This window comes from Lacerta agilis, chromosome 2 (assembly GCF_009819535.1).
Source record: "Lacerta agilis isolate rLacAgi1 chromosome 2, rLacAgi1.pri, whole genome shotgun sequence".
NCBI classification, from domain to species: Eukaryota; Metazoa; Chordata; class Lepidosauria; order Squamata; family Lacertidae; genus Lacerta; species Lacerta agilis.
Genome location: NC_046313.1, coordinates 13,235,666 through 13,260,236, shown reverse-complemented (window position 1 = coordinate 13,260,236; position 24,571 = coordinate 13,235,666). Strand labels below are relative to the sequence as shown.

Sequence of the window (24,571 nt, the reverse complement as noted above, 5' to 3'; positions counted from 1 at the left end):
TTGGTTCTACTGGTCCTTGAAAAAGAATGGTGGGGATTGCCAAAATTTGCTTTTCGATCCAATGTCCAGAGCAGATAAATGCCAGTGACGTGTGATATGGCTGGTCAATAAGGAATGCCAGCTTTTGATTGCAAAAATACAGGGCCACTGGGCTGAGGACAGAGCCAAGACAAAATCTGGAGGTACACTGTCAGAGCCAGAGTGGAACCTGGTGCATTGTGGGTGAACAATCTGGACAGAGGCAACTCCAGACGACGGTGCATTTTCTGGGGGTTCAAGCACACTCCAATTCTCAACTAACACAGCGTCTCTCTTCAAGGTCACTGCCTTGTCTGGTCCACAGACCTCTGTCTTTACAGGTTAAGAGACTCGGTGATGGCAGCTGGCCCAAGGCATCCACAAAGCTTGTAGCCAGGACTGTGGGTTTTGGTGGCTGGCCAGATCACTGTTCTGGTTGCTTGGCAGAAATAAGGCATAATCTTTCTGCCCATACCGGTGAAATAGAGACTCTGATCTGGTTGACAGCCCCTACCCCCACCCCCGAATTACGTAGTCAATTACATTCTGGAAACAAAAACAGGGGGGGGGGGGGGAGGAACCAATCAGCTGGAGGAATGGAACAGAGTAAGGTGAGGCAATGAGAATTGCTTAGTTGTCAGAAATAGGAGATCATGAAGAATAATTGTGCAGGACCCTACTGTGTTCTGGAGGGAGAGAGGGAGGGAGGGACTGTGTGTGTGTGTGTGTGTGTGTGTGTGTGTGTGTGTGTAGATCTGTGCTTTGCAATAGGAAATGCTTTATTAGCTGGGAGTGGTGGAGAAAAGCCAAGCAGGAAGAGGCAGTAATAAGAAACATTTTTAACTTCTCCCACCTCCAGAGCTTGCCAAACCACTGCTTTCAGATCGAGAGCTGGAAAGTGCAGAGGGGACTGTAAAAAAAGGATCCTGGCTCCTGCTCCCCATTTCAAGCCTGCTTTCGATACGCCGGCCTCCCTGGGATAGGCTTTGCCAGAAAGGAGCTTCAGACTAAATCAGGGGACGCCGCGCCTTTAAAGTTGGAAAATTCAGGAAGGTTCGTACGGTCATCGGAAAGGAGACCCATGATTCCGTATCAGGCCAGGCGTCCGAGAATGGTGAGGAGCTGCCCAGGGTGATCTAAATAAACGCATCTGCGGGTGTTTTAAAAAAACACACTTCAGACTTTGGTACCGAAGAAAACTTTTAGCCGAGGCCCGTTGAAAGCAGGAAAGCAGCAGGATACAGGACGTGCCCAAACTTCCACCTACATAGACTTCTGGGTAAGTTGGATTCAATGTTTCTGACATTTTCATTTTTACTTTTGGGGGGATGTTTTTTAAAGAAGCTGTCAAGCAAAACAGGATTTTCTAAGATTGGAGAAAAGATTGAAATGTATCACTACTGGAATCAAAATCCTAGCAGCATTTAGCATCTTCAGGTTTTTTTTTCCAGCCTTGCTCTCAGACTCCCCTTCGCAGGCCAGACCAGCTCCCTTGAGCTCTTCCACAAAACCAACTGGCCATTGCTTGGACTCTTGTTGAGCTCAGCTGAGCTGGGATTTATGGCGAAATCCTTGGGCAAAAACGCCGCAAGGACAATGTTAGACAGCAGCACCAATTCGCGGAGAAAAATCAAAACAGATGTTTCCAGGGGTGGGTTGAAACATTTCATTTGTGGATCGTGGGAATCTGTGGGTGGGTTGCCGGACCACTGGCGGTGAAAGTTGACCACAATAATAATTATGATTTTTTTTGTTTGTTTATACCCTGCCCATCTGGCTGGGTTTCCCCAGCCACTCTGGGTAGCTCCCAACGGAATATTAAAAACACAATAAAAGATCAAACATTAAAAACTTCCCTAAACAGATGTCTTCTAAAAGTCAGATAGTTGTTTATTTCCTTGACATCTGATGGGAGGGTGTTCCACAGGGCGGGCGCCACTACTGAGAAGGCCCTCCGCCTGGTTCCCTGTAACCTCACTTCTCGCAGTGAAGGAACCTCCAGAAGGCCTTTGGAGCTGGACCTCACCGTCCGGGCTGAACGATGGGGGTGGAGACGCTCCTTCAGGTATAAGGGCAGCTGTAAGAGGATTTATGGCAGCGGTGGAGAATTTTGTGCCATCCAGATGTGTTTAGAAAACAACACACATCGGCTTGGACCATTGGCCATGCTAGCTGGGCCTCATGGCAGTAGAGAGCCCAATTACACCTAGAGGGTCAGTGGCTCCCCACTCCACCCCCTGTGTTGCAGTGATTTTGTCTCTGTCTGCATCCGAAACTGATAGGCGTGTCCATTAAAAATATATTTAGTGTGGCATTCTTGAACACAATGAAAGGGCAACCTGACAAAGCACAGGATACAACTTTATTAATCCAGGTAGTATAGAGAAATTCTAATTTCCTAAATGGCTGGTTCCTGAGGAAGCTACAGATTCCTGAAATTGTTAAGTCAGCTACCACTGTAGATGTGAGCCGCTGCGCAGGAATCAAAAGCGGAAGCCCTATTCAAAGGCTTCCACCTGCACAATGGGGCTATTCCCCCTTCTCCTCCCCCATGTGCCCCCCCTAAAATTGGCTGGAAAGGGTCAGGAGAGACACCAGAACATTATGCAGGGGAAGGAGAAGAGGATTGCTCCACCTGGAAATCAAATAGTTGGCCTTAGTGAGATGTTGAATTCCTCCCATGTTGCAGGAAAACAGAGCTGAAAGGAGGAGGTTGCAGGAGGATGGTAGTGGGTGGGGTAAGGGTTAAGCACTCCCCCCACCACACTTTCCCACTTCAAATCGTACCCTCCCCCTTCTGCTTTTGCAGCTGTTTGGCAAACGCCCAGGTTTGCGCCCCAATGTCTGGTTCCAGCTAGGAACAGACGAATCTGTCAATTTTGCTTCCTCTCAGTTTTCCTACCTTAAGTTCAGCTCTCAGCATTTCCGCAGAAGTCTGTGGATTTATTTAAGTTTGCGAAAAATTTGTTAGCATTATGGTGCAAATTTGCCCTAATAGTCGCACCTTTGTGCAATTTTACCTAATACGCATCACTTCTGCGAACAAAAGCAAATGTCATTTTCTTTCCGTTCACGACAACAGAAACTATGCCGTGATTTACGTCAATTTCTAAATTGCAAAATTGCACATGCTCAAGAGTATTTCTGCAAATCACATTTTCCTCGGCCACTGGCCGGGCTGACTGGGGCTGATTAGAGTTGTAGTCCAGGAACATCTGGAGAGACACAAGCTTCTGGTCTAACACATCAGGAATGTAGACACCCTTGTAAAGTGTGGAACGGCTAGTGGGAATGAGAATTGTGTGCTTCACAACTAAAGTACCGGCAATACACATGTAAGGCCACTGGATCAGATCAGTTTATTTGTACCTAGCCATCACAGCTTCTCAAAACAAAAGTTTAGAGTGTAAAAGTAGCACAAGATGACATCTGGCCTATTGAAGACTTCTCTATTCCAGCAGGCATTTTAACGAAATTCTGATTTTATAATTTTATCTGGTTTTTATCTTTTTGCACCCTGCTTAGAGTTGATTATAATTAAGTGGTATAGAAATTGTTCAGATAAGTAAATAAAACATCAATGAAACTCAAACCTGAGCAAAACTATTGCAGTAAGCCCACAATTTGCATGCATTTAACTTGTGCGCATTGAGCTTTATGCGTGTGGCAAAAATTTGTAAAATAAATACAGTGGTAGCTCGCAAGACGAATGCCTCACACAACAAAAAACTCGCTAGACGAAAGGGTTTTGCGATTTTTTAGGTGACTTGCAAGATGAATTTTTCTATGGCCGTGCTTTGCAAGATGAAAATTTCAATGCATTCCTATGGGAATTAAATTTCAATGCATTCCTATGGGAAACCATGCTTCGCAAGACGAAATTTTCGCAATACGAAACGACTTGCAGAACGAATTAATTTCATCTTGCGAGGCACCACTGTAAAAAGAGGGCAGAAAGCGTACAGGGTTCCAGGAAAAATGGCTATACGCAGTGCTATTTTTCTAGAAAAAGAGGTGCCGGAACTCACCATGTTCTCTTATAATGGCAATGGCGCCCACCTGAAAGGTTGCCAGTTCCAGAGAGTTCCGGCTCGGGGGGAAAGCCCTGACTAGCTTTAGATGCAATCCCCGGAACATAACCCCTGCGTAAGTTGCAGGCTTCCGGTATATGCCATTAAATCTAAGGTCCAGAACTATGCAGTTGCAGCATTGTTTATCCACAAAATTGGCTCCTACCGACCCTGGGATCTCGACATTACTGAATACTGATTGGTGATTCTCTCCCTCTTGCTGCCAACCGGTTGACCCTCTCTGTAGGCTCCTCCTCCCTGCGCAAAGAAAATGTCAGCAGGAACTGAGGAACTCTGTGATGCAGCATGGCACCCACTCTTCTGCAAAAAATAAAAAAATAGGAGAAATCATTTTGCAGGAGACGATGCTGGATATGAAGAGTTGAACAGCTCTCCACACCGAATTAGTTTCATGCTCCTTGTAAATTGTTGCTTGGGCATCCATCTTTAGGGCACTGCGTATTATTTTAATTGTCTAACCAGGGTGGTACTGGGTCATCCAAGTATCATTGCATAACTTAGATCAGTCCCTTGCCTGAATGCTATTTATGAATATGTCTCAAGATTAGTAGCGGGCAAAATCTGTTAATTTCGGTTTCTCCGACCTGCTCATTTTTCTACTGTAAAGTTCACTTCTCCACATTTTCAAAATCAGTTTGGGGGTTGTTGGCGGGGGGGGGGGGAGTTGTATCTTGTTTTTAATCCCCATCAAGATTCACCAGCATTTTAGTGTGATTGTCTCCTAATACACACACTTTGCTGTACAATTTCCCTCTAATATACACGAACCCATTTTGTGTAGTGTAATGCATTTTTGTCTGCTATTTTTTTCACCAATTTATTCATTTCATGCACACTTTACCTAAGTATATGCTTTTTTTGTACACACTACTAGGCTGGAGAAGTGCATTGCAATATTTGGAGAAGTGTGGATTTAAAGGAATGGCTATGTTTCAGATCAGGTATTGTTTCAGGAAATAAGAATTTGGGCAGGCTTGCCTTGAAGTGCAATCTGAATAAAACTAATAACATCCAACATTTCTCCAATGAAATTAGGGTCATCCTATTCAATACAACTACTACTACTAGTAGTAGTAGTACTACTACTAGTAGTAATATTTATACCCCATCCATCTGACTGGTTTACCCCAGCCACTCTGGGCAGTTTCCGACACATAAAAACATAATGAAACATTAAACATTAAAAAAAAACCTCCCTTATACAGGACTGCCTTTAGATGTCTTCTAAAGGTTGTGTAGTTACTTATCGCCTTGGCTCAGGTGTTGCATAACTCCATAACCTCCAATGTTTCTCAGATGAAAATAGGGACGTCCTAAGGAAAAGCAGGACATTCCAGGATCAAATCAGAAACTGGGACAGCTTCTGTAAATCCGGGACTGTCCCTGGAAAAAAAGGGACATTTGGAGGGTCTGTAGAATTGTAAGTGTAAACACACATGCACTCATGTCGCAACAGTGAATTATGAAAGTTCATTGTGCCGATTTCTGAGTTGTGTTGCTGTGCGGCCCAGACATGGGGAGCCTGATGTTGTTGAACTTGGATAAGCCACAATCAGTACAGTCGTACCTCGGGTTACGTACTTAATTGGTTCCGGGTCGCTGTACGTAACCCGAAACGTACGCAACCCGAAAACGTGCTATGCGCATGCGCGAAGCGCGCAGAACACTTCTGCGCATGCGCGGATCACGCGCGTGGCGGGTTACACTTCCAGGTTACGGGAGTTTGTAACCCGAAAAGTACACAGCCCAAAGCGTACGTAACCCGAGGTACGACTGTATATTCAAAGGCAAGGGGTGATGGAAGTTGGAGCCAACAACATCTGGAACACAGCTTTCCGCACCTCAAAAGGGTAAAAAATGTACTTTAAAAATGTGTGGTGAGATTTTCACGTATTTTGTGAAACTTTTAGGAAGCCGGCTGAAATGGCAATACCTGTGAGGTAAACTCTAGGTGTCCTCTTAGGCCACCTGCATTTTTAGGGCACTATGATACCACTTTAAACAGTTGTGGCTTCTTCCCCCCCCCCCCAATGAACTCTGGGAGCTGTAGTTTTATGGATGCTGAGAATGGTTAGGAGGCCCCTATTTCCCTCCCAGAGCTGTGGTTGGTTTAATAATCAATACCTCTTCACAGGGAACTCTGAGAGTTGTAGCGCTGTTGGCGGAAGAGGGGCGTCCCAACAACTCTTGAGTACAACTGCCAGAATTGTTTGGGGGAAGCCATGACTGTTTAAAGCGGCATCATATCACTTTAAAAGCATGGTGTGGATGTGGCTATAGGTTGCGGATCTGTCACCCAGTTGTGTACACTTCACTCCATCACAGGCACTCGGTTTTTAAAAATAGCTGGTCGCTGCGGGGAGGACTGCACCCGTGGGAAATTCTCCAGCCCCTAACCTTGAAACAGGGCCAAATACCATCCTTGAAGTCACACACTCTGGATTTTTTTAAAAAAATTATTTAAAAAAGGAACCGAGTCATGAGTACTATTTTGACATTAAAAAAGCAGAACCAACAAATGCGTTTGAGGTTTCCAGCCGCAGAATCGTACTTGGCATTTATAGAGGAGACTTTTCTTCTTATCATCTTCTCAGCAATCCTTACAAAGATCCTACAGTGAGTATTATACTCGTGACATATTGCGGATTGGAATGGGGGGCAGGAGCGCCCAGCCCAGCAGCACGGGGGCTACATTGCTGACTTGGCTTGCCAACACCACACACCGCTTCCGTTTGCCAAGAGGGAGAGGGGCAAATTAGCAGGGAGCTTGCCAGAGTTCGGGCACAGCATCAGATTGGCTCTGCCATCGCACCGTCACCATTCTGAGTTCCTTGCTTCTTTGCCCCAAGCTGGAACGTGTCCAGAAGAGGGCAACCAAAATGGTCAAAGGCCTGGAAACGATGCCTTATGAGGAACGGCTTAGGGAGCTGGGTATGTTTAGCCTGGAGAAGAGAAGGTTAATGGGTAATATGATAGCCATGTTCAAATATATAAAAGGATGTCATATAGAGGAGGGAGAAAGGTTGTTTTTTGCTGCTCCAGAGAAGCGGACACGGGGCAATGGATTCAAACTACAAGAAAGAAGATTCCACCTAAACATTAGGAAGAACTTCCTGACAGTGAGAGCTGTTCGGCAGTGGAATTTGCTACCAAGGAGTGTGGTGGAGTCTCCTTCTTTGGAGGTCTTTAAGCAGAGGCTTGACAGCCATCTGTCAGGAATGCTTTGATGGTGTTTCCTGCTTGGCAGGGGGTTGGACTGGATGGCCCTTGTGGTCTCTTCCAACTCTATTATTCCATGATTCTCAGTACCTGGCAATGGCACACAGTGTGGGGGAGCCAGGTCAGCAGTGCAGCTCCATCTGTAGTACCTGCTACTGGATGGGGGTCCAGGCTGAGAGAGTGAAGGGCACTCAGTGCACCCAGCTAAGATATGAGCCGTGGACGTCTACCTCATACTCCGTTATTATTATTATTATTATTATTATTATTATTATTATTAGTTTATACGGCCCTATACCTGGAGGCCTCAGGGCGGTTCACAGAAAATATCACATCATATATAATCAGAATAAAAACAACCCAGTAACATGCCCCCGCCCCCAGAAAAGAGCCCATTTTAAAAGGGTAAAGGTAAAGGTAAAGGGACCCCTGACCATTAGGTCTAGTCGTGTCCGACTCTGGGGTTGCGGCGCTCATCTCGCTCTATAGGCCGAGGGAGCCGGCGTACAGCTTCCGGGTCATGTGGCCAGCATGACAAAGCCGCTTCTGGCGAACCAGAGCAGCGCACGGAAACGCCGTTTACCTTCCCCGCTGGAGTGGTACCTATTTATCTACTTGCACTTTTGACATGCTTTCGAACTGCTAGGTGGGCAGGAGCTGGGACCGAGCAACGGGAGCTCACCCCGTGGCAGGGATTCGAACCGCCGACCTTTTGATCAGCAAGCCCTAGACTCTGTGGTTTAACCCACAGCGCCACCCGGGTCCCTTTTAAAAGGGTACAGGATGTCAAACAGATCAACCAAAGGCCTGGTTAAAAAGGAACGTTTTTGCCTGGTGCCGAAAGGTGTGTAATGAAGGCGCCTGGAAAACCTCCCTGGGGAGAGTATTCCACAAATGGGGAGCCACTGCAGAGAAGGCCCGTTCTTGTGTTGCCACCTTCCACACCTCTCAAGCAGGAGGCAAAATGAAGGAGGGCCTCAGAAGATGGTCTCAGGGTCCAGGTAGGTTCATATGAAAAGAGGCGGTCCTTGAGGTATTATGGTCCTGAGCTGTTTAAGGCTTTATAGGTTCAAAACCAGCACTTTGAATTGGCCCTGGAAACTAATTACTAGCCAGTGCAGTCAGACCAGGATTTGTGTAATATGCTCAAACCGTCTTGCTCCAGTGAGCAACCTGGCCGCTGAATTCTGCACTAGCTGGAGTTTCTGAACCGTCTTCAGAGGCAGCCCTACATATAATGCATATTCTTAGCTTTTATGAAACACCAGCTGCAAAAGGTAGGAAGTGCAAGAACCCGTGATAGGTGGTGTCTTGAGAGAAAAAGCCGAAGTCCACAAAATGCTTGAAACCAGCCTGAACCTGAACAACAAAAAATTCAAAATCTCAAGGGCTGGCCCCAGACATTTTGTTGCAGGAGGCGAAGGGCAAGACGGTTTCTCACTCAGTCAGTTCACGTACAAAAGGCAAAACCAGTTGACTGGCATTTGAATCTTACACTGACACTGGCAACAGGTCCTCCACCCCATCAGGGGGCAGCAGGCTAGCTCAAGAGATGCAGGGTGCACAGGTCTGTCCAGTCCCTGTTCCGTCTACGTTGACTGCCTCGCTCTGCCTTATGGAAGGGCTGGCCTTCTAGGAAAAGAACCACAGCTCTATGGTAGATAACATGCTTGGTCCCAGGTTCAGTCCCTGCCATCTCCAGTTAAAAGACCCAAGTAGGATCATAGCTGTCAAGTCTCCCTTTTTTGTGGGAAACTCCCTTATTCCAAGCCGTTTCCCACAGCTATCCCTTATTGTTGATATCCCTTAAATTTCCCTCATTTCCGGGAAGGAGAGTTGGAGTCCGGGGACTCCTTGGGTCCCTGCCTTTCTCAGCCCTGCCTGCCCGCCTGCCTACCTCACAGGGCTGTTGTGGGGATTAAATGAGGACTAGGACCAGGGAGCTCCTTGGAGAAAAAGGTGGAATATAAATACCTAATAACAAACAGACAGACAGACAGATATATAAAGATGAAGAAGATAAAATAGACGAATGTTTCTCGGCAACAGGTGCTCAGATTAAGCATTGCTGCCCCTAACCGGAGGCAGAGCAGAGCCAACCTGGCCAGAAGCCATCAGTGGTCCTCTCTTCCTGCATGAATTTGCCTAATCCTTTTGTAAAGCCATCCAAGTTGGTGCCCATCGCTGCTCCCTGTGGCAGGGAGTTCCAGAGGTTAACCGTGTGCTGCGTGAATACGTGCTTTCTTTTCTCTGCCCTGATTTCTCTTTCCTGGGAGCTCTTTCCTGGTGTAAATTTATTTGTAGCCTGGGGGGATTACCGCGGTGTGGACTGTCCCTGAGAACCATAGACTGTCCCCGGGGTGGGTGAGGGTGCTGATCCCTTATTTTCAAATCCGAAACTTGACAGCTATGAGTAGCATGTGATGGGAGAGACCCTCTGTCTGCATGAGAGACCCCAGAGTGTGCTGCTGGTGGTTGAGGTAGACGGCATTGAGCTAAATAGACAAACAGTCTGTCCTGATTTAAATCCAGTCTCTTCTAGACAACCTGTTTATGTAGCGTTCATTCTGATTTATTTGTGGGGAGGTTATATGATGTTGCACACATTTTAGTCCTGTATACCTGAAGGAGCGTCTCCACCCCCATCATTCAGCCCGGACACTGAGATCCAACGCCGAGGGCCTTCTGTCGGTTCCCTCACTGCGAGAAGCAAAACTACAGGGAACCAGGCAGAGGGCCTTCTCGGTAGTGGCGCCCGCCCTGTGGAATGCCCTCCCATCACAGGTCAAGGAAATAAACAACTACCTGACATTCAGAAAAAACCTGAAGGCAGCCCTTTTTAGGGAAGTTTTTAATGTGTGATATTTTTGTATTTGATTTCTGTTGGAAGCCGCCCAGAGTGTCTGGGGAAATCCAGCCAGATGGGCGGGGTACAAATAATAAATATTATTATTATTATTATTATTAGTGCATTTCCCCGTCACTTTCCTTATAGCAAAATCTGGGCGTGCGTTTGGATATGGCAGTGGTGGGGATTGTGGGTTACACAAGAGTGCCAAGTCAACTTTCATTGTGCAGTCTGAATTATCCACTATGTGGCTGGATCCCAGCAGCGACAAAGGTACGAAAGAGGAGATCCTGTGTCTGTGAGAATTGGGGTCCGTTCCTGTAAGCAAGCTGGCAAGTAGGAAATGTGGCTTACGAGGAAACCTGCCAAATTCTGCCTGCGGTGCAGCAACTGTGCAATTGCTTCACCATGCGGCTGGCTCACAAGCCTCAAACCGCAATGGCCGCTGCATTTTTTCTGGTGTGTGGCTTCGGTGCACCCTGAAGGTGACCACATCAGCACATGCACCCGTTCCACCCAGCAGCAAAATCCTGCACTGGCAGCAAGTTCCGACTTGTATAATCAGTTCCACTTCCTACTCAGCTCCATGTCATTTAAGGGGTTTTTTAATGTCAAAAACGATGACCGTACGATGAGCCCTGCTGAATTGGAACAAGGGTCATTCTAGTCCAAAATCCTGCATCCTGTGGCCAGCCAGATATGTCTGGAAAGCTCCCAGGCAGGGCATGAGAGCAATAATAGCCCTCTCCTGCTTTTGTTCCCAACAACTGGCCTTCAGAGGCACACTGAATTGGGGGGGTTTCATTTACCTGTCAGGGACGTGGGTGGCGCTGTGGTCTAAACCACAGAGCCTAGGGCTTGCCAATCGAAAGGTCGGCAGTTCGAATCCCCACGACGGGGTGAGCTCCCGTTGTTCGGTTCCAGCTCCTGCCCACCTAGCAGTTCAAAAGCACGTCAAGTGCAAGTAGATAAATAGGTATCGCTCTGGCGGGAAGGTAAACGGCGTTTCCGTGCGCTGCTCTGGTTCGCCAGAAGCGGCTTAGTCATGCTGGCCACATAAACCGGAAGCTGTCTGTGGACAAACGCCGGCTCCCTCGGCCTATAGAGCGAGATGAGCATGCAACCCCAGAATTGTCCGTGACTGGACCTAACGGTCAAGGGTACCTTTACCTTTATTTACCTGTGATGACCAAGAAGAACCTTTGGTAGAGCTATACTCCATACATTTGTCTAGTCACCAAAAATACAGGTATTCGGTTCCCATTAGCATGCAATAGATGACTGGAATTATCAGATAGATAGATAGATAGATAGATAGATAGATAGATAGATAGATGATAAAGAGATAGATGGGAGATAGACCATTGAAGTGATGCTTTGGCAATCCATTCAAAAGCTGTTAAGTGCAGACGCATACACTATTATTATATTTGCTGTCATAGCTATAGCATCCTTTATCCCCTCCTTCAAGAACAGCCCATGCCAGGGCATGGAAATCCCACTTCCTGACTGCTGGAGATTCTGCACAGTCCCTTTTCCAATGCAGTAGCCCTGAAGAGGCCCTGGGCCTTGCACTGGCAGCTTGTGGCAAACAGCATGCTTGTTAGTAGAACTTGGGACGATTAAGCAGATGTAATTGGGGGGGGGGGAATAATACATTACAGTAACAGGTGGGTAGCCGTGTTCGTCTGCCATAGTCGAAACAAAATAGAAAATTATAAATAAATAGAAAACTATATTTAAGGATCTGGTGACTTCTGTTTCAGTGTATCTGAAGAAGTGTGCATGCACACGAAAGCTCATACCAAGAACAAACTCAGTTTGTCTCTAAGGTGCTTCTGGAAACAATTTTCTATTTTGTTTCGACATTACAGTAACTTTTTTTAATTGGCAAATCCAAAGATGCAGTAAACATTTGCCCTTGTGGCTATACAAATAGAAATATTTATTTATTTAATGTCATAAAATTTATATACTGCTTGATAGAAAAGGGGGGGGGGAGAGAGAGAGAGAGAGAGAGAGAGAGAGAGAGAGAGAGAGAGAGAGAGAGATGCTGCATTCCTGTTATCCACTTGTACCAGATTGCTATTGCTCACCCTTCTGCCTCAGGATGGATTTGCAGAAGTCAATAACTGAGGTTGACAGGTTCTGAACATCACTTGATTTTACGGTAAGCGGCTCCCTGGCTGCACACAGATTGGTCCGGGGAAATTTACTGAGACTGGATAAAGAGCTGGCATCAATTATTTGTGGACAGTAGGCTACAGAATGAGATATCTTTATTTTAACGATTATTCTTATCGATTTTTCAAGTTTCGATACATCAGGGGTGGCCAACTCCTAAGAGACTGCGATTTACTCACAGAGTTAAAAACTGGCAGTGATCTACCCCCTTTTTGGGGGGGTTCGGGTCAAAGTTCTTTTCACCTTTCTCCTCCTCTGTACATGGGCTGTAAAAGAGACGCGGGTGGCCCTGTGGTCTAAACCACGGAGCCTGTTGGGCTTGCTAATCGGAAGGTCAGTGGTTCGAATCCCCGCAACTGAGCGAGCTCCCATTGCTCTGTCCCAGCTCCTGCCAACTTAGTAGTTCGAAAGCACGCCAGTGCAAGTATATCAGGCATGTCCACAGTCTGTTTCAGGGGCGTAATCCGGCCCACAGGTGAGTTTAATCTGGCCCCTGTGGCAGTTTATTTCCCTGGGGTAAAATCCTAAAAAAAACCTCAACAACATCAATCCTAAAAAAAAAGTCAACAACTTTGGTCGGCCCTTTGGTTGGCCCTCACGGCCCTTCACTTCATCAAATCTGGCCCTCTTTGAAAAAAGCTTCGAACACCACTGAAGTAGATAAATAGGTACCGCTGTGTCGGGAAGGTAAACGGTGTTTCTATGCGCTCTGGTTTCTGTCACGGTGTCCCATTATGCCAGAAGCGGTTTAGTCATGCTAGCCACATGACCCGGAAAGCTGTCTGTGGACAAACACTGGCTCCCTCAGCCTGAAAGCAAGATGAGCGCCACAACCCCAAAGTCGCCTTTGACTGGACTTAACCGTCCAGGGGTCCTTTACCTTTACCTTTTTACATGGGCTGCGATGGTCCAAAGGTTTCTCAATTTTTGGAGCCAGTTTATAGAAACGCTTGATTTGATGATTTCCTGGTCTCATCCAAGAAGGATCTGGAGAGCAGTAGACACGATAAGGCGCCTATTTGACGCATCCTCCAGAGACTTCAAGGCAGACAGTGTCTATGAGAACTAGAGATCAGGCCAGTTATGAAATGACGAGGTCACAAGGTGATCTTGGACAGAAAAAATCTGGGATTCAGCAGCTGGAGCAAAGGCAATGCTGAAGTGTTGTAGCTGTCTGGCTGCCCAAGAGGATGAAAATGAGCAGAAATAGAGAACAGAGTGGGAGGAAATATTGAAATAAACATATGATAGACAGAAAATGTCTCTATTGAGCATTCAGTCTGATTTGTCAGCGGGGCAGTTGTACGACAATGAGTATTTATCCTGATTTATGTTTACATATATTCCCATTAATCATTTGTTCCTCCCACACTTTCCAGACCGCAAAAAGCCCAATTCTCTTTCAAAGTGGATTTGTTGTGCTGGGGAAACAGAGCCCTTTAATCCATAATTGCCTGTGCAAAGCTCTGGTATGCACCTGAATCCCTCTTGCAAAAAGAGTCACAGTCCGGAGGTACTCTTAAGTGATGGAGAAATGCATTTAAAGGTGTGGAATGAACTAATTGTTATGGAAGGCGTACAGTGGTACCTCGGGTTAAGAACTTAATTCGTTCTGGAGGTCCGTTCTTAACCCGAAACTGTTCTTAACCTGAGGTACCACTTTAGCTAATGGGGCCTCCTGCTGCCACCGCCGCGCAATTTCTGTTCTCATCCTGAAGCAAAGTTCTTAACCCGAGGTACTACTTCCGGGTTAGTGGAGTCTGTAACCTGAAGCGTCTGTAATAAGAAGCGTCTGTAACCCGAGGTACCACTGTATAACCGTCCTGCTGCAAGCAGATCAAATGGATGCTCGTGGTGGTATAACCAGTGCTATTTTTATAGAAAAAGAGGTGCCAGAACTCACCATGAATGCCTCCCTGTTCCTCTTATAACATACCCTCCAACATTTCTCTGATGAAAATAGGGACATCCTACTGTACCCTCCAACATTTCTCAGATGAAAATATGGATGGTCTAAGGCATGCGCTGCTCTGGTTCACCAGAAGCGGCTTAGTCATGCTGGCCACATGACCCGGAAGCTGTACACCGGCTCCCTCGTCCAGTAACGCGAGATAAACGCCGTAACCCCAGAGTCGGACACGACTGGACCTAATGGTCAGGGGTCCCTTTACCTTTTTAAGGCAGGCATGAGCAAAGTCCGGCCCAGGGCCTAATCCAGCCCAGCAGTCGGTTTAATCCGGCCCCTGTGGCAGTTTATTTCCTAGGGTAAAATCCTAAAGGTAGGCCAGCAATTTCAATCCTAAAAAAGCTCAACAACTTAACTTTAGGGTTAAATCCCCCAAAACTCAACAACTTCAATCCTTAAAAAGGTCAACGCATGTCCACTTCATCAAATCTGGCCCTCATTGGAAAAAGTTTGGACACCCCTGGCCTAAGGAAAAGCGGGACATTCTGGGATCAGATCAGAAACCAGGACTGCTTTTGTAAATCTGGAACTGTCCCTGGAAAATAGGGACACTTGGAAGGTCTGTTATAATGGCCCACCCGAGAGGTGCCGGAACTGTGTTGAAAAAAAGCCCTGTGTATAACCTCCATGCAAACAAACCAGAACAAATGCTCAATCTAACCTCTGCATATGCTTTGGGCAAGCAAATCAAGCTGCATGCTCAGTAAACAGGTTGTCTGGAGGAGCCCAAAGACTGAAATGAGAAAGGGGGGGGGGCATTGTGCCAGAGAAGAGATACAGACTTCTGATTTGCAAGGAGCCAACATTCCCTCTGCACAGGATCTTGATCTTAGTCTTCCTTTCTGATATCACTATTTACAGGCCAATGTTCTCTGAGCTTTACCCTCAACTTCCCCTCCACCGGCAAAAACAAAGCAAGCTGTTTCTGGGGCAGGAGTTTCTATTCTTCCATGGCTGGAGCCGTGCTGCATATGCCTTGCTCTGATAGATCTTTGCAGACTGGTAGAACTCCCTCTGCTTGCATATCTCCCTTTCCGCCCCCCCAAACATCAAGGACAGAATCTAAACAATCTTGATTCCTGTCCGGGCTGCAACGCCCTGGCTACACACTGGAATTTTTGAATCGCAGGAAGCTGAGTGGTGACTTTGTTTATGCTAGGAATTTGTGGGCGACGCAGGACGAGAAACGGTCTCAGACTCTCAGGACCCAAATTTTGCCTGTATTGACGAAGGGGAAGTTTTCAGGAGTTGGAAGGGGCATGGGCGAGGTCTAGACACCCTTGGGTTTAGCTTGGCAAGAGTTTCTGTTTCACAAGGAAATGAACAAATAAGCAACCCCCTCAAAAAAAAAACAAAAAAAACCCACCCAACCACCCTCCCACTCCTGTCTCTTCAGTGGAGCAGCTGGAACATTTCTGGATTCCTGCAAAGAGTATTTTTATGTTAGCGATAAGCCTGCAACAAAACCTCTGAGGTCCCTGAAATCAACAGCTGGCCTCAGCTCATGGAGATACAGAGGGGACAGCTTGGAGCACAGCCAGGCAGCATAGCACGAAAAAGGATCCAATAGCACAACAGTGCAGGATGAACTCGGCATCCTTTGAGGCCAGATCTTTCCCAGAAGCAAAATTAGAAACTCTTCTCTCCTTTAAAAACAACAAACGCGAAAACCAGCACAGTGGTACCTCGGGAGTCAAACGGAATCCGTTCTGGGAGTCCGTTCGACTTCCAAAACGTTTGGAAACCAAGGTGCAGCTTCCGATTGGCTGCAGGAAACTCCTGCAGCCAATCGGAAGCCGGATAAGCCGCGTCGGACGTTCGGGTTCCAAAGAACGTCCGCAAACCTGAACACCGGTTCGCGGTATCCGGGAGCCAAAACGTTTGACTCGCAAGGCGTTTGGGATCCAAGGTACGACTGTATACCCACAATTGCAGCTCAGAACACTCCCCACATGATGGGCAGGTTTTCGAAGTTAGCACACCATCATCCCCAGATAGGGTTTTATCATGAAGAGTCGGTGAATAGAAGACAGTGGCTGCTCAAAAGCCTGCCTTCTCTTTGCAGACCCACCTGCAGAATAGCTCCCTGCCCAACACCTTTGTGCTAAAGTTGAACAGCGAGAAGTGCTGTTCTCATTTGGACAAGACATCCTATTCTCTGAAGGATGCCTTCTTGACTCTGATAGTGGCCTGATTCTGCTGGTTAACCATGCTGGCATCCTCTTGTCTCCCACAGCACTGCAGTCTGCCTTCAGCCAGCCTGCCCAAGATGGATCCCGGTCTTCCTTTTTCCTTCTTCCCAGAACACTCACTAAAAACTCTTTTCCTGTCACCTCACACCCAGTTACCCTGGCAACCTTCCAAACTCCCAGTCTCTGTTCACACCTCAGGGCAAGGGGGAAGGAGAGTTGCCAGTGTGCATTGCCCGTGTGGCTCTCAAAGGCCCTGTGTTGTTTTCTTAATGGTCCTAGCTTGGCCAGGTCATTTTACAAAGGCTTGCTCAGGAATTCCTCTGCACCTTGTCTTTCTCCTTTCATATCCCAAGTAATCAAAATCCTACCATTTATTAATTTCTAGGGTTTAAGGGGGTCCCACCCCCCAATCTATAAGTATGCAGTCGTACCTTGGAAGTCAAACAGAATCCATTCTGGAAGTCCATTCGACTTCCAAAACGTTCAGAAACCAAGGTGCAGCTTCCGATTGGCTGCAGGAAGCCAATTGGAAGCTGCGGAAGCCCCATCAGACGTTTGGCTTCCAAAAATAGTTTGCAAACCGGAACAGTCACTTCCGGGTTTGTGGTGTTCAGGAGCCAAAACGTTCAACTTGCAAGGCGTTTGGGATCCAAGGTACGACTGTATAATGAATTTGATAACACTGTGTTCAGTGTTCCTCATCAGTTCAACAGCACTCAACTTCGCACACCAGGTCCTGAGAGATTAAGACTGCGGTCACCTCCCCTCCGTTTGGTTCCATGCCCCAGATGTTCTAAGGCAGGCTCTTCTTGAATACATTTTTAAAAATAGGTAAATGTATAAATCTCCATGTAAATCTCTTTGGTGAGACAAATGCTGTTATCCTATGTGTCTGAAACGTTCTTCCAGGATCCCTTTCCTTAACTCATTCTGCCCTTTTTGTAGAGAAAATGCGGCAAAGAGCTATCGCTGGCCTTTTCGTGGCCATCATGAGCCTCCCAAGAAACATCGAAGCAGCCGGAGGAAATGGTAAGTGGGAGACAACTGTGTCCGGAAGAGTGGGGAGAGGCGCAGACTTTAGCACCAGGCCCCCTTGCAAAAACAGTTGTTTGCCAAAGAGGCTGCTGTTTCTTAAGAGACACTTCGCTTCAGGACCAGGCCCCACTGAGGAAGTGATCCATTAGCCTGAGTAGCTACAGCTGCTCAGGATACTTCCCAAATCAGCATATTTTATATTCAACATCCTGTCCTTATTTTCAACAGAGAAATGTTGGAGAGTATGTAGTAGAGCCGGCCCTGTGCTCAGATGGTCTTGCAGTCTCACCCGGGGGAGAACTGATCAGACCTAGACTTTCTGAGTTTTAGCAAGGGTGAAAGTGCTTGGTCCTACTGTATGTAGCACTTCAGTTGTTCCTGACTCCGGAACCTTTTAAACAGAATATTGAGCATATTGTGGCTATAGTGTTCTTTGGTTGGGCTAGGAGTATGGACAGGGGCGTAGGGAGGGGGGTGCGGTGGAGGTGGTCCACCCCAGGTGCCATCCTGGGGGGGGGGGACAAAATCCCCCCTGAGCAGATCGCGCCGCGGCACTGCAATCAGCCCCCTGCCTGGAGGATCATGCTGCCACGCCGTGATCAACCCCCCGCTGGGAGGATCGCACCACCTCATGGCGATCGGACCTTCCCCTCCCCAAAGGATCGCGCCGCCTTGCCACAATCGGACCCTTGCCAGGAGGATCACACCACCACACTGCGATCGGACCTCCCCCCCCCCCCCGGAGGATCATCCCGCCCTGCCACTCTGCCACTGAGTATGGAGGCAGGATTCAACACATCTGTCAATTTACGTTGCTTCCAGTTTGTAATTTTTCCTGTCTAAAGCTCCACATTTCTGCATCAGTTCCCCCCTCCCCCCCAAAAAACTTACGCATTATGGCTGCATAACTAGCAGCTTATTTCAAGTCAATCGTCATTAAATAAATAAATCCTATTTCGTTTATAAACTTCCCTAGTCCATTTTACATTTCTGTATCAGTTTGTGATTTTTAAATTGAAAGGCCACAAGTGTTTTAGCGCAAATGTCTCCTAATAGATGCCTTTTAGTATTCAGTTTGCCTGTTGTACAGATTCTTGAAAGCTATCTTCCCTGTGTATTTCATATGCCCTTTTTACTAACGTGTGTGCATTTTATGCACACTTTCCCTGAATTTTCACGTTTTTGTACACGTAATTTGGCCGGGGAACGGCATCCCAAAATTCAGAGACGTGTAGATTTCAAAGGCTAGCTGTGATTCAGTTTGCACATCTTGTGTTGGAAAATACAGATCAGGTCGGTTCGTGGCAAAATCTGAACCACCTTTCTCCATCATCCTTATTGGGCAGGGAAGAATCAAAGGTTCAAACGTCAGGGGGAAACACTGTCTTTCTTTGTCTTCCTGCAGATCTGGTGAACTGTGTGTGTGAGCAGCCAAACTGTCTCAATAGCACTTGTACAGGGAAGCTGTGTTTTGTGAGCAAGCATCTGACAGAGGGGGAAATGATCCGCAAGAAAGGATGCCTTCAATCCATGTCTGAGTTCTGCAGAGGCTCCCACACGACAAAAACTGCCATAATATGTTGTTCAACCGACATGTGTAATTTGAATCTCACCATCCAGTTACCAGGTACAGCTATGCTTTCTCTTGCAAGGATCGTGCCTCGAGGATTATTAGCTCCCATAGGTAGGAGATCCCATAGGGAGTTGAGAGATTGCCATTTGATTGGAGTGAATGTCTGTCGCCCATTGAACGGGGGAGCAGAAAAAAAACTTAAACACGTAGCAGAGTTTCCAAAAAAATAATAATAGACAAAGAGGCAATTGTACTTCATCCGGCAGAACTTTACTGATACTAAAGGTAAATGAGCGTAATGGTCACAAATCCAGTGCATTCAGGATTGGCACAGTCCATAAAAATCCAGTTGCAGCAAAAAACAATAAAACATAAACTTATAATAAGACTTAACCTTAACACTAAGCATACGGAACAGAACACCAGAACAAAGAGTTAAAGAGAAAGTGAGTGAGACCCAGGCTTCTCCTGGCCTTACTATTATAGTCAGTACGACCTTGACAGAAACATAACAGAACTCCCAGGGATGCGGGTGGCACTGTGGGTTAAACCACAGAGCCTAGGGCTTGCCAATCTGAAGGTCGGCGGTTTGAATCCCTGCAACGGGGTGAGCTCCCATTGCACGGTCCCTGTTCCTGCCTACCTCCTTCGGCCAGTAACGCGAGATGAGCGCTGCAACCCCAGAGTCGTCCACGACTGGACCTAACGGTCAGGGGTCCCTTTACCTTTACCTTTATACAGCTTCCCAGAGAAATAACCAAAACATCAGAAACCTTCAAGAAGGATACTGACAAGCTGGAACGTGTCCAGAAGAGGGCAACCAAAATGGTCAAAGGCCTGGAAACAATGCCTTATGAGGAACGGCTTAGGGAGCTGGGTATGTTTAGCCTGGAGAAGAGAAGGTTAAGGGGTGATATGACAGCCATGTTCGAATATATAAAAGGATGTCATATAGAGGAGGGTGAAAGGTTGTTTTCTGCTGCTCCAGAGAAGCGGACACGGAGCAATGGATTCAAACTACAAGAAAGAAGATTCCACCTAAACATTAGGAAGAACTTCCTGACAGTGAGAGCTGTTCGGCAGTGGAATTTGCTACCAAGGAGTGTGGTGGAGTCTCCTTCTTTGGAGGTCTTTAAGCGGAGGCTTGACAGCCATCTGTCAGGAATGCTTTGATGGTGTTTCCTGCTTGGCAGGGGGTTGGACTGGATGGCCCTTGTGGTCTCTTACAACTCTATGATTCTATGATTCTTCCTGTTTCTCTCACAGAAACTTCTAGAACAGCTCTGAACTAATCAGAATAGGAAAGCTCTCTACACATCAGATCAATACTTTCTGTACTAAGAAATGAAAACTGACAATGCCAAGAGGACTCCTCACCATTAGAGAAGCGACAATAACCAAGTTCATTTCCTTTCTTTCCAACCAGGTGAAGATCCGCCGGAAGAAGAGAGTCCTTCTCTTAAGAACCTTCTCCTGATGATCCTGGTTCCCCTCTTTGCTTTTTTGGTTCTCGCTGCATTGGTTGGGCTGTCTGTATGGAAGGTGTTCCAGAGCCGGCAGAGACGGATACGGTTGAGGTCTGATGATCTGGAGGACATGGATTTCATACTGAAAGCATCCACGCTTGGTGACAGCACCTTAAAAGTAAGTAGTCGGTAATCGCACCTCTGTCCCACCCTGCATTGGAATGCAAGCTCACCTGAAGTCCCTTGAGCTTCTGTAATCTCCCAGAATCTCGCTTCACTGCTGCTGGTGGGCTGGTGAAAGGTTTTGGTTTGAGCTTCCTAGTTGTGCTTCCTAGTTGGCCACCTCATGAGAAGAGAAGACTCCCTAGAAAAGACCCTGATGTTGGGAAAGATGGAGGGCACAAGGAGAAGGGGACGACAGAGGATGAGATGGTTGGACAGTGTTCTCGAAGCTACTAACATGAGTTTGGCCAAACTGCGAGAGGCAGTGAAGGATAGGCGTGCCTGGCGTGCTCTGGTCCATGGGGTCACGAAGAGTCGGACACGACTGAACGACTGAACAACAACAAAGTTGTGCTTCAAGCCAGGATCAGTGCCAGCAGCCAGCAGCTCCCAGAATCCTTAGGGAAGAATCCTTTGAGCCCGAACTTTCCAGCAGGTCCTCTCACTGATGGACCCTCCTTTAAAAATAAATGCCCAGGGTATAGCTGGGAACAGCTGCCTTTTAAGATTCCCAAAATGACCCTGGAATTGATTCACTCCAGGGCATTGCGGGGAAGTTAAATGGAAGTTAGACCACCTGCTCAGAGTGCGGGCAGTGTATTGCTGCATGGGCCTGTGACTTTTTCCCTCATCCTGCTATTCCTGTGGGAATTTAGTTCCCATTTAGCAGAGTTTTGCAGAAGACAGCCCTGGGTCGCACTCAGGAAGGCAATTAAAGACATAACAAATCGAGACGCCTTCCAAGAAATGTGGAGCCCTTTCTGTAACTATGTGAATGACCAAAATCGAGACCTTCCTATACCAACCGCTCAATGTTCTCAGTGGACGGGTTACATTAAGTAATATGTTTGTTGAATGTGAAGTCCATGTCTAGAGACAATGGATAAAACAAACACCGTTAGATTTACTGCTGGATGTTTAATGGTTATTGAATTTGTTTAAAAATTGTTTTTTAAAAGGCAGCCCTTTTTGAAGATTTGATTCTTTTAAGGGAGTTTTTAGGTTTTTAAGAAGAGTCTTTTTAACTATCTTCTAAAAGAATTGTTTTAATTTATTTCAAAGGCAGATAAGTAAGGCTGCATTGAAACGATTCTCATTATTATGATGGTGATTCTTTGATTCTTTATTAAATTTGTACGCCGCCCTTCAGCCATAGATCTCAGGGTGGTTCTGTGACAAATTGCATTGAATACGGCTTGGTAGATTGTTGTTAGGTGTGTCTCGCTTGCCGTTCCTCTGTGTGTCACCGCTTGTTTCAAATTGCATTTAGAACCTGCTGAATGATGACTGCACCACCGGGAGTGGCTCTGGGCTGCCCTTCCTCGTCCAGAGAACCGTGGCTCGGCAGATCAGCCTGGTTGAATGTGTTGGTAAGCAGCAAGAAACCCGGTGTGCATATATATTGTCACCAACCGAGCACTTCCTAACATGCGTGAAAACAGGATCATATTTTCCAGCTCTTTCCTAAACTCTGGACTCTCGAGCCATTCCTTAGCTCAGCATTGTGTGGAATTGCCATCACAAATAGCAAGCCCAAGAAAGGTTGTGTTGTTCACACAGGTTGTGCATTCACTCCTGTTTAGGGAAGTTTTTAAAGTTTGATGTTTAATAATAATAATAATAATATTCTGTTGGGAGCTGCCCAGAGTAGCTGGGGAAACCCAGCAAGATGGGCAGGGCAAAAATATTTTATTTATTTATTTATTTATTTATTTGTTTGTTTGTTTGTTTGTTTTCAATTTCTGTGACAAAACACACCTATGAATCGAACACCAGTTTGGCTATGAGACTTGTCCTCCTGCTTCAAATGATAGCCATGTTCAAATATATAAAAGGATGTCATATAGAGGAGGGTGAAAGGTTGTTTTCTGCTGCTCCAGAGAAGCGGACACGGGGCAATGGATTCAAACTACAAGAAAGAAGATTCCACCTAAACATTAGGAAGAACTTCCTGACAGTGAGAGCTGTTCGGCAGTGGAATTTGCTACCAAGGAGTGTGGTGGAGTCTCCTTCTTTGGAGGTCTTTAAGCAGAGGCTTGACAGCCATCTGTCAGGAATGCTTTGATGGTGTTTCCTGCTTGGCAGGGGGTTGGACTGGATGGCCCTTGTGGTCTCTTCCAACTCTATGATTCTATGATTCTATGAGTCGCTGTTATCACAGTTGGACTTCTGTGCTTTTTACAGTGACTGAACTGGAACCTTCAGAACCACTTTATCCGCCACTCATTTTGAGTGAGGAAAAATTACATGCGTATTGACAGCAATAAGGAATCTTCTAAAACATTGTCTGTGTCTCTCATGCTCAGTTATGCAACTGACACACCTCCAGTTTTCGGTTCAGGACAGAAAATCCCATGCTGGAAGCCCAGATCGAATTAGCACAGTTGATATGACCACACCTTGTGCTGGCCTGTGGTTTTCTTCATGCCGCACGAGACCTGTGTTTTAGGGGAATGGACTGTCCAAATTGTTTAACACACGCAAAGGTTGCTAGTTTTGCAGATCACCATAAACCATGTCAGCTTGGGAGATTTCCCATTATTACCCTTTACCCCTGCTGAGGACTCCGCTATCTCTAGTAAGATGCATGAAGAGGTTGACCCTGGGTGCAGGGGCGGAGGAAGGGGAGCAGTGGGGGGCGCCCCCAGGTGTCATCACTGAGGGGGGTGATATTCGGCGCGCCGCCCACCTGCGACTCCCAAGCCTACCCCAAGCCATTGGGGGAAGGGGCAGAGCTGTGCCGCCTTGCTGGCAGCCTCCCCCCCCCCCCGTTCCCCCTTCATTTTGACAGCTCAGGGGAGGCTTGGGAGTTGCGGGCAAGTGGCACACCATTGATCCCCCACTCCTGGGCTGCTTCCTGGGGGGAAGCCTGTTGGGAAAATTCCATTCCACCTTAAGTTGCAGACATGGAACTGTTGTGTGTTCACATGTCTGTTTACACACCAGCACAGATTGCTGGGAACTTCCTTTGCATATAGCTTTTGCTTTTGCGACTCTCTCTGAGGAGAGGAAGGAGAGATGACCTGTTTTTCTTTGTCCTGATTTATGCTCAATAAATCTGCTATCTAAAGCAAAAGGGAAGGGAGGAAGGCTACTGGCAAAGCAGTGCGGCTCCCTCCCTCCCCCGCCCAGGAAGCAGCCCACCATGGGCAGCTCGCTCCACCAGCATGGGTAGCTCGTTCGGCCCCCATGGGCATCTTGCCCCCTGGGATGCTCGCTCTTCCTCCCTGGGATGCTGGCCCCGGCCCCATGGCCTGCCCCCCCCCCCCGGGTGCACAGCATGTGTGTCAGTCCAGGTGACGGAACTGCTAGCTCCGCCTTTCCCTGGGTGACAATTCCCACATCGTCTCAGGCAAAAATGGACTCTGCATCTCAGTGGTTGATGCCTGTGGCACATGAAAGATATATGCTAGCATTCTTTAGTGTATGTTTATGCACCAGCTCAGGATGATGAACCTAGATGGAGGTAAGCGAAACCTAGTGTGAAAACTGTCACTCCCCCCACCCCCCAACAGGCAAAGGACGATATGGGGAGGTGTGGCGTGCTATGTGGCATGGGGAAAATGTGGCGGTCAAGATCTTCTCGTCCCGGGATGAGCAGTCGTGGTTCCGTGAGACAGAGATCTACAACACAGTGCTGCTGAGGCATGACAACATCTTAGGTGAGCAGAAATGGGGCAATTTTTCCAGAAATGTCAGCACAGATAAATCAGTATTGTCGATGCGTCTTTTTGAGCCAGAGCTCTGACACCTATTA

The 24,571-nt window shown here is 47.0% G+C and overlaps 1 protein-coding gene across 1 annotated transcript in view; it reads left to right on the top strand.

The window, feature by feature from the left end:
• The first annotated feature begins 766 nt into the window (after positions 1-766).
• Positions 767-24,571, top strand: part of ACVRL1 (activin A receptor like type 1) — a 57,825-nt gene continuing 34,020 nt past the window's right edge. The window contains exons 1-6 of the mRNA XM_033138667.1: positions 767-1,297; positions 17,464-17,547; positions 18,959-19,180; positions 20,553-20,770; positions 22,085-22,184; positions 24,330-24,476. Coding sequence (XP_032994558.1) covers positions 17,469-17,547; positions 18,959-19,180; positions 20,553-20,770; positions 22,085-22,184; positions 24,330-24,476 — 766 coding nt within the window. The 5' untranslated portion in view covers positions 767-1,297; positions 17,464-17,468. The remainder of the gene's footprint in view (positions 1,298-17,463; positions 17,548-18,958; positions 19,181-20,552; positions 20,771-22,084; positions 22,185-24,329; positions 24,477-24,571) is intronic.